The 9,959-nt window shown below is 43.9% G+C and overlaps 1 protein-coding gene across 1 annotated transcript; it reads right to left on the bottom strand.

The window, feature by feature from the left end:
• Positions 1-2,036: 2,036 nt before the first annotated feature.
• LOC121454474 (60S ribosomal protein L26-like) lies at positions 2,037-2,521 on the bottom strand. Its single transcript, XM_041661845.1, has one exon. It carries the CDS (start codon positions 2,509-2,511, stop codon positions 2,074-2,076), a length of 438 nt encoding a protein of 145 aa, XP_041517779.1. The 5' UTR covers positions 2,512-2,521; the 3' UTR covers positions 2,037-2,073.
• Positions 2,522-9,959: the final 7,438 nt, after the last annotated feature.

Below are 9,959 nucleotides of genomic sequence, written 5' to 3'. Positions count from 1 at the left end.
CCTGTATGATCATTGTCTTTCCCACGTTCATCAAGATAGATTTCTAGAGGTGGGGTTTTAGGGAGATAACTATTTAGATTTAGATGAGGCCCTGAGAAGAGTTCCAGGAGTGATTAGAAACCTTGTAAGGACAGGAAGAGGAGTTAGAAATTCCTTTATCTGTCATTTCAAGAACAGAAAGCTCCTGCCACTGTAAGTTGGGAGGAGAGCCTTCATGAGTCACTGAGTCTGGTGGCACCCCACTCTGATTTCGAACTTCCAAGCTTTGAGGAATTTTTATTGCTTAAATAAGGACTCACTTAACCAGTATTACATTTCCATTTTCTAAAAGAGTTCATTTGGGCAAGAATTTCTGATGGTAATTTCTGTATAGACCATGATTAGTAGCTGTCGATAAGACAGTCTGTCTTAGGGCATCAAGAACAAGCAGATTAGTTTCAAAGCATTAAAGAAACAATACAGCATGCAGAGACTCTAAGGGGCTGTGGTACTATAAACAGAAACTGTCCTATTTATGACATGCTCTGCTTTAGAAACTTCCTGGCCCAGATCTTTTTGTAAAACTTGGGGCTGTAGGTTGACTCCATGGTTGATTGTATGCTTGACATGCATGAGATCCTGGGTTTGATATCCAGGGTTATCATTTAAAGAAGAGAGACATTTGAATTGAAGATGTATTTCACAGGCAGAACTCTTATTTGGCATGTATAAAGTCCTGGTTTCAATGCTCAGAACCGAGTAATTAAATAATTGAATAAATAATTAAATAAATATTTTAGATAAAGAAGCAAGCAAATAATTAAGAATAAATAATCAGAAACTGATGAATAAAATAATAAATAAATAAATAATAAGATAAATAAATAACTTTCATCTCTTATTGTCCAGTTATGTTCTCTGCACCCCCAAACTGTCCAAAGAAAATCCTAGTTATTAGGTGTTTAGTACAGGATGACATACCCAAGCGAGGTCATCCACCTCCAGGGTCTGCCGCAACTTCAATGGAGTCTGTGAAGACAACAGAAGATTTCTAGTCCATTTTCTTTTTCTTTTTTTTTAAATCTAGCTTCTTTTGGGTATCTATTTATATTCAAACTGATGGTCTATTTTGAGAATGTAATCTGCACTTACTGTGTCTCCAATGACAAGCCACCCATCAGTCTAGTTCCAATCTGTGAGAAGCATGGCAACAACCCATTAGAACCACGTTATTGGCCCTGCGCGCCTCATTTCCTAAGTATAGCCAGCCTCTCTCTGTAAGGGTGCTTTAGGGAAAGCTGTCCATGGAAGAGAAAATAGAGTTGGAACTCCATCTCTTCTTTTCAAGTGTTACTCAGGGTTGGAGTCCAGTGCGCACATTTCTTAGCTTCCAGAGATCTGTCTGAAGGGTTAGGGTTTTGTTGTTGCTTTTACATCAAGGAGAATGTCTCAGCATAGGTTGGGATAACTGTTGCTTTCTGAGGTTCTCTCGATTTTCCTTTTCCTGTGGTGTATCACTTTTCATCCTTATCACACTGTGTTTAATAAGAAATGCTGTTTTCTAGGAATCTTTCATATCGATGAAAAACAGTATCTTCAAATGGTAAAGTGGAGGAGCCCACCCCTTCTGTGTGCTGTTTGTTCACACCCGTCTAAAGTTTGCCTGCTTAAAAAATCGGTCACGTTTTCAAAAAAGCAAAATAGAATGTATTTCTAAACTCTGTAGTGTCAGTAGGAGAGATGTAGCCCTTGGCCAGGGGAGACATTACTCTTGTGTAAGAGACCTTTAGGGGAAGGAATAAAACATCTTTAAAGCTCAGGAATACTGAACACTGAACAAAAAGTGAAGAAAATTCTGTAAATTATTTTTTATAAGAAGCAGTCTACCAAAGAGAAATATTTGTACAAAAAAATTGCTAAGGGGTTAAGACTGGTCAGGCATTGTAAGAAACAGTATATGCATTCTTTGTGTAAGTTAAGGGATCACCTTAGAGAAAAGAATTTCAGAACAATGATTTTTTTTTTTTTTTTTTTTTTTTTTTTTTTTTTTTTTTTTACTCAAGCAGTCTTTAATGAAAACTGTATGAGACGCCCCTACTCCTGCATCTTCTCAATCGTTTCTTCCTTGTATTTGCCCTTCTCCTTTCCTACTTGTCGAGACTTGGCTTTCCTTTCCAGGATCTTCTTTCGGTCTTTGTCCAGCTTTAGCCTGGTGATCACCACCTTGCTGGGGTGGATGCCCACGTGGACAGTTGTGCCATTAGCCTTTTCCCGCTGCACCCGTTCAATGTAGATGACGTATTTCTTCCTGTACACTTGGACCACTTTGCCAATCTGCTGGTCTTTGTAGTGTCCCCGGATAACCTGAACTTCGTCATCCTTTCGAATGGGCATTGAGCGAACATTGTACTTCTGTCTCAGCTCTTTGGAAAGTGGGGAAGACATGATCTTCCTCCGAATGTGAGAAGGTGCATTGAAATGCCGTTTGCGGTTCTTGCTCCGGTCAGAAGTCACAAAGGGATTGAACTTCATTTTGGCGCCTGCGATCCAGCGATGGCCGCAAGAGGCCAGAACAATGATTTTTGAAGTGAATCAGACTGACTCCCAAAATTCTAGATATTTCACTAAATACCTGTATAAAATGGGACAAATTATCTTTTTAAAAATTTATTTTGTATGCAAACATACAAAATAATGAGAATAGAAAGCAATAATTGCATATAGGAATATTATAAGAATTAAATGCTATAATGTATAGAAATATTTCAGTGCCTGAATATAGCCAGTAAGTATATTCAAATGATATTATTTGTAAAAATCTTGAACAATGTGTATGGAAATTTTGAACTGGAGAGTTTTAGGATGAAATATATATATTCCTCTATTTTCAGGTACATATATCTTATCGCTTGGTTATGTTTCCTTATATGGAAAATAATTCATCTTCATTTAGGCTTTGTATGGCAGGTTCTGTTGCTCATCAACATAGTACCTTTTTTGTTATTTCTTAAATAGAGAAAGGCCCGGTGTATATGGGTATTAGAATCATATTTTGCTGTAAGATGTTTTGACCAATGAAGAGAAGCAGAAATCGCCATCACAATCGGCAAGAAAACCAGCCTACAAATCACAATCCCAGAAAACTTAGACAACAACGAGGACACTAAGAGAGACATACATAGATTTAATCTACACGGGAAGTAGAAAAAGACAAGATCTCCTGAGTAAATTGGGAGCATGGGGACCTCGGGGGAGGGTTGGAGGGAAGGGAAGAGGCAGGGAGGGGAGGGGAGCAGAGAAAAAATGTAGAGCTCAATAAAAAAGAAGATGAAGAAGCAGAAATCGCTCAATGGTGTTTGGAAATTTTCTCAAGGACAATGTGTGCCCTTTCTCCTTGCTATGTTCTTACTCTTGTTGAGAGGAAAGTCGTCCATTCTGAGACCATGAGAATGGAAGACACAAGGAAGAGAGCAGATGATGCTGTGTAATTGCTACCTCTGTATCTCTCTATGTGGTTCAGGCTTGGCTTCAAAGTCACAATTCCCCTACATCAGCCTCTAGGCATATTATTTTTAAATAACTAGTAAAGAAATTATTTAGGGTACTTACTGGCTCATAGCAGAAATAAGCAGAAAGTATAATGTTCCATACTCCTCTTGTGAACACACACACACACACACACACTCGCTGTTGCCAACATCCTTCTCTAGAGGGAAACATTTGTTAAACCCAAAGCCTATGTTGACATTTCACTGTCCTCCCAATGCCATGCTTTCCATTGGAATTCACTTTTAATATTGTATTTTCTGAGTTTTGACAAAGATCTACCATGGCAACATACAGACTGGTTTCACTGCCCTAATGGTTCTCTGTGCTCTCCCCACTCTCTCTCCATCTTCAACTAGCCCATTTACACACTCTCTCTCTGTTTTCTTTTTCTGGGTGTCATAGAGCTTCATATGCTAGATTGCCTTTTTGGGTCAGACTCTCTTAGATGTATACTTTTAACTTTCGTCAGTCTATCTTCATATCTTGACAGCTTAATTTTAAGGGTTCAGTAATATTTCATTGTCTGGATATGTAAGAGTTTATTTCTCTCTTTACCTACAGACAGATATCACAGTTGCCTTCAAGTTTTGGCAATTATGAATAAAATTGTTATAAACATGTATGCAGAGGTTCCTGTGGATGTTACTTTCAGTTTATTTGGGTCAGTACCGAAGTGTGTGCTTGTTTTATCACATGGTAAGCATGTGCAGTGGTTTGCTAAGGAATTGCCAAACTTTTTCCGAAAGTGGCTGTCCCTACCAGCCACATTTCTGCTTCACACTTTCGATGGCTTTGATGTGCTGTCAGTACTTTAGTTTTTGCTATTCTAGCCATCATGTGCGGCTTACCTTGTTGGGTAGCAGTTCATTGCACTATGACGTTGAACACCGCTTTACATGGTCGCTTGCCACAGGTGCATGTTTCCTGGTGAGGGATGTATTCAGGACTTTCTCTCCTCTGCTTTTGTGATTGGACTTGTATAACTAGGTTAGCCCATTGTGAGGATTCTTTTAAAAATCAACTTCTTTTCTTTCAATGGAAGAGTTTTCAGTGTTCAAGGGCGACTAAGCCATAATTGCTTTAAGGTGTCATTTTCCTTAGTTTATTGGGGGTACCAGTTCAATCTCCAGTACTTCTCTGTATGTAGAATAATGTTTGTATGAGCAATCATTATGGTAACTAAAAAAATATAGGCTAACAATGAACATACAGTAATAGTCAAATAAAAAGCAATCAACCCATACGTGACAATCATTTTAGGAAGTAAGGGGCCATAGACAACATTGTGTGCACTAAGGTATTAGTTACTATAGGTATGAGTGGGATAGGAGACAGTACAACAGGACTGATTGGTCTCATCATGAAGATTAGATGATAGAGAAAAAGCAGAAGTGGGAAAAGAAAATAAAGGGAGGGAAAATGGTCACAAGGCAGAGCAATGAGGCAGTTTTGGCAAAAGGATGAAAGAAAAGAGAGATAAAGAAATATAATTAGCTCACCTAAAACAGTCCAAACCTATTAAAAGGCATTTAAATGAATAGGGAAAAAAAGAAGAACAAACAAATGAGATGAATATAGAGATAGATGATAGGTAGATAGGTAGGTAGACAGATGGATGACTAGATAAACAATATGAGATGAGAGGAGAATAGAGCTTGCCTAGTAAATTGGCATTGAAAATTAAATCATAGAGGAGTAAAAGTGGAGTGGATGGGAGCATAGAATCTAGATGGGAGCACGGATTCAGGATGAAGTCTTACCTGCTCGCTGCCTAAATCTTAACTCTCCTAGTGTGTTTATCTCAGTTCAAATGACAGAAATACTTTGCGTAGTATTTGGTAACTTCAGTCATAGATGACATGGACTTTCTTTCTGATCCTAGTCTTAACAGGAATGCATTGAGTGTCTCACAACTGTGTGTGCTGCAACTGTGACTGCTGGACTCTGTCCGTGACTGCTGGACTCTGTCTGTGACTGCTGGACTCTGTCTGTGACTGCTGGACTCTGTCCGTGACTGCTGGACTCTGTCCGTGACTGCTGGACTCTGTCTGTGACTGCTGGACTCTGTCCGTGACTGCTGGACTCTGTGACTGCTGGACTCTCTGTCCGTGACTGCTGGACTCTGTCCGTGACTGCTGGACTCTGTCTGTGACTGCTGGACTCTGTCTGTGACTGCTGGACTCTGTCTGTGACTGCTGGACTCTGTCTGTGACTGCTGGACTCTGTGACTGCTGGACTCTGTGACTGCTGGACTCTGTCCGTGACTGCTGGACTCTCTGTCCGTGACTGCTGGACTCTGTCCGTGACTGCTGGACTCTGTGACTGCTGGACTCTGTCTGTGACTGCTGGACTCTGTCCGTGACTGCTGGACTCTGTCCGTGACTGCTGGACTCTGTCTGTGACTGCTGGACTCTGTCCGTGACTGCTGGACTCTGTGACTGCTGGACTCTCTGTCCGTGACTGCTGGACTCTGTCCGTGACTGCTGGACTCTGTCCGTGACTGCTGGACTCTGTCCGTGACTGCTGGACTCTGTCTGTGACTGCTGGACTCTGTCCGTGACTGCTGGACTCTGTGACTGCTGGACTCTCTGTCCGTGACTGCTGGACTCTGTCTGTGACTGCTGGACTCTGTCTGTGACTGCTGGACTCTGTCCGTGACTGCTGGACTCTGTCCGTGACTGCTGGACTCTGTCCGTGACTGCTGGACTCTGTCCGTGACTGCTGGACTCTGTCCGTGACTGCTGGACTCTGTCCGTGACTGCTGGACTCTGTCCGTGACTGCTGGACTCTCTGTCTGTGACTGCTGGACTCTGTCTGTGACTGCTGGACTCTCTGTCTGTGACTGCTGGACTCTGTCTGTGACTGCTGGACTCTGTGACTGCTGGACTCTGTGACTGCTGGACTCTGTGACTGCTGGACTCTGTCTGTGACTGCTGGACTCTGTCCGTGACTGCTGGACTCTGTCCGTGACTGCTGGACTCTGTCCGTGACTGCTGGACTCTGTCCGTGACTGCTGGACTCTGTCCGTGACTGCTGGACTCTGTCTGTGACTGCTGGACTCTGTGACTGCTGGACTCTGTCTGGGACTGCTGGACTCTGTCCGTGACTGCTGGACTCTGTCCGTGACTGCTGGACTCTGTCCGTGACTGCTGGACTCTCTGTCCGTGACTGCTGGACTCTCTGTCCGTGACTGCTGGACTCTCTGTCCGTGACTGCTGGACTCTCGGTCCGTGACTGCTGGACTCTCTGTCCGTGACTGCTGGACTCTGTCCGTGACTGCTGGACTCTGTGACTGCTGGACTCTGTGACTGCTGGACTCTGTGACTGCTGGACTCTGTCCGTGACTGCTGGACTCTGTCTGTGACTGCTGGACTCTGTGACTGCTGGACTCTGTCTGGGACTGCTGGACTCTGTCCGTGACTGCTGGACTCTGTCCGTGACTGCTGGACTCTCTGTCCGTGACTGCTGGACTCTCTGTCCGTGACTGCTGGACTCTCTGTCCGTGACTGCTGGACTCTCGGTCCGTGACTGCTGGACTCTCTGTCCGTGACTGCTGGACTCTGTGACTGCTGGACTCTGTCCGTGACTGCTGGACTCTGTCCGTGACTGCTGGACTCTGTCTGTGACTGCTGGACTCTGTCCGTGACTGCTGGACTCTGTGACTGCTGGACTCTCTGTCCGTGACTGCTGGACTCTGTCCGTGACTGCTGGACTCTGTCTGTGACTGCTGGACTCTGTCCGTGACTGCTGGACTCTGTCCGTGACTGCTGGACTCTGTCTGTGACTGCTGGACTCTGTCCGTGACTGCTGGACTCTGTCTGTGACTGCTGGACTCTGTCCGTGACTGCTGGACTCTGTCTGTGACTGCTGGATTCTGTCCGTGACTGCTGGACTCTGTGACTGCTGGACTCTGTCTGTGACTGCTGGACTCTGTCTGTGACTGCTGGACTCTGTCCGTGACTGCTGGACTCTGTCTGTGACTGCTGGACTCTATGTCGGCTACAGCTTTGCTGAGAGTTTGACTCATCATGAGGTCTTTTATTTGTTGAATACTTTTCTGTACTTCTTAGTACAGTCATATAATTTCTTTTATGAAGCCTGTTGATGTGGTATAGTAAATAAAATAATTTCTGAATGTTGAACCAGACTTGCATGGGTGTGACAAACTCTGCTTGGTTGTGATATGGAGTTGAACTGCTGATCTTGGCTTAAAGCACTTCACAAGGCTTTTTGTCTGTCCTGCTTTCTGAACAGGCCATAGTGAGATGGTCTACTGTTTTACATGTGGAGGAGAACCCTGCTCCCTGTATACTCGTTTGAGTCTATTTTTTAGTGTAATTATTTTATTTTACTTTATTTCTTTAAAAAAATATCAATCCAAATTCCATTCCCTCCCCTCCTCTCCCTTCCCACTCCCTCCACCCATCCTCCCACCGACCCCTTTCCAACCCTAAGAGAGGGCAATGCACCCCACCCTGTGGAAAGTCCAAGGCCCTCCCTAATACATCTAGGCTGAGAAAGGTATACATCCCAAAAAAGCCAGTACATGCAGTAGAGACAAATCCCAGTGTCACTATCAGTGGCCCCTCAGTCTTTCCCGACTGTCACCCACATTCAGAGGGACTAGTTTGTTCCCAATGCTCGTTCACTCCCAGTCCAGTTGGAGTTGGTGAGCTGCCATTAGCTCAGGCAAACTGTCTCAGTGGATGAACCTGTCATGGTCTTGACCTCCTTGCTTGTACTTTCATTCCTTCCACTCTTCAACTGGACATTGAAAGCTCAGTCCAGTGCTCTGATGTAGGTCTCTGCCTCTGTTTCCATCTGTTGTTAGACGAAGGTTCTATGATGATATTTAAGATAATCATAAGTCTGACGACAGGGTGATTAAGGCCAGTTCCCAGGCATCCTCTCCTCTCTTGCTTAATGTCTTAGCTGGGGTCATCCTTGTGGATTCCTGGGCATTTTTCTAGAGCCTGGTTTCCTGCTAACCCCAGAATGGCTCCCTTTAATCAAGGCATCTCTTTCCTTGCTCTCGTAGCTGTCCTTCCTCCATCTCGACCATCCCATTCCCTCAAGTTCTCCTCAACCCTCCCCTTCTCCCCTTCCTCCTACCTCATGCCTGCATGCTTCCTGCAGGAGCAGTAAGCACTCTTAACATCCAAGCCTTCTCTATAATCCATAACTATATTTTTATTGCGTGCATTGGGGCTAGGAAGATGAGTCAACTTGGAAATTGCCTACAGAAGTAGGAGGATCAGATTCCCAGCATCCATATAAAAATATCTGGGACTGGCTACATGTATCTGTAGTTCTAGCACTGGGGTGGTAGAGAAGGTGAGCCCATAGAGCTATAGAGGTAACCAGCCAACCAGAGAATGCCAGATCTGGTGAGAGATTCTCGGCTGGGGAGCAAGGGTGAGGGACACCTGATATCCACCTCTGGTCTCTACATGCATGCTCACATGTGTGTGCATGCTTGCCTGTATGTACACATGAATCCTCACACATTTACACCATAACGCGCGTGCACGCACACGCACGCACACACACACACACACACACACTTTCCATAGTATAAAGGAGTGCAGTGCAAATAAATAATTATTCTACCCATTAAATTAGAACAAATTATGGACACAGACCTTGCCTGATTTTGATTTCCATTCGTGTTAGCAAGTCAAGTCAAAATTCGAATTTTCAGCCTTAGTTATTTTCTTAGACACTCATTCTAGAGCTTGTCGGATAAATGACAGAATTACTAAACCTAGGATGCATGCTGTTTTAAATGTTTTCTTTGGTACAACTACTGGTGCGAGCATAATAAAATCAGGAAGGGAATCCCTTTGTACTATGTATCTGAAACCTAGTGTGCACTCAATAGATGCTTGAGCGATTGGTGAATGACGAATAACCAGCCACAACCAAGTGCCTACCTGCTGCCAACATTGCCTTCCCTACAACTGACCATGCTAACTGTGTTTATTATTTGGACTGCCACCTTCTCTGGACAGCTTTCTCTGGTTGTTGAAGTTGAGACTGACCACTCATTCGTGCTCCTGTACCACTTGGGGCTTCCTCAGTACCCTACACTCACAGGGCATTGCAATTGCTTGCTTCATTGCTGACCACTCCCATCATCCTTTGTGCTCTCTGGAAGCAAGGATTGTGCTGCTGCTTTGCACAGTTGCTTCTAAGCCTAGTTAACGGAAGCGGCAAGGACTGCACATTTTTATGGGCAGGAGTTAAGACTCATCTGTCTGTTTTTACTTTGCCACGGAGGCATGGTACCACTTTGCCACCTGGTTCTTTCTTAATGCTACTTTATTTGAAATCAGCACTTTCCCTTCAACCATATGCTCAGAAAAAAAGAGAAACTGCTTTTAATATTAAGTTGGCGGAAACATAGAAAGTTAAGCCTGGCTCACACAGTT

Source organism: Microtus oregoni, unplaced genomic scaffold (assembly GCF_018167655.1).
Source record: "Microtus oregoni isolate MIOR12 unplaced genomic scaffold, Mior012 000012F_ref0000307, whole genome shotgun sequence".
In the NCBI taxonomy this organism is placed as follows: Eukaryota; Metazoa; Chordata; class Mammalia; order Rodentia; family Cricetidae; genus Microtus; species Microtus oregoni.
This window is presented reverse-complemented; position numbering and strand designations above follow the sequence as displayed.

Coding starts and splice junctions, on each gene's coding strand:
- LOC121454474 (XM_041661845.1), bottom strand. CDS start 2,511: ATGAAGTTCAATCCCTTTGTGACTTCTGACCGGAGCAAGAACCGCAAA.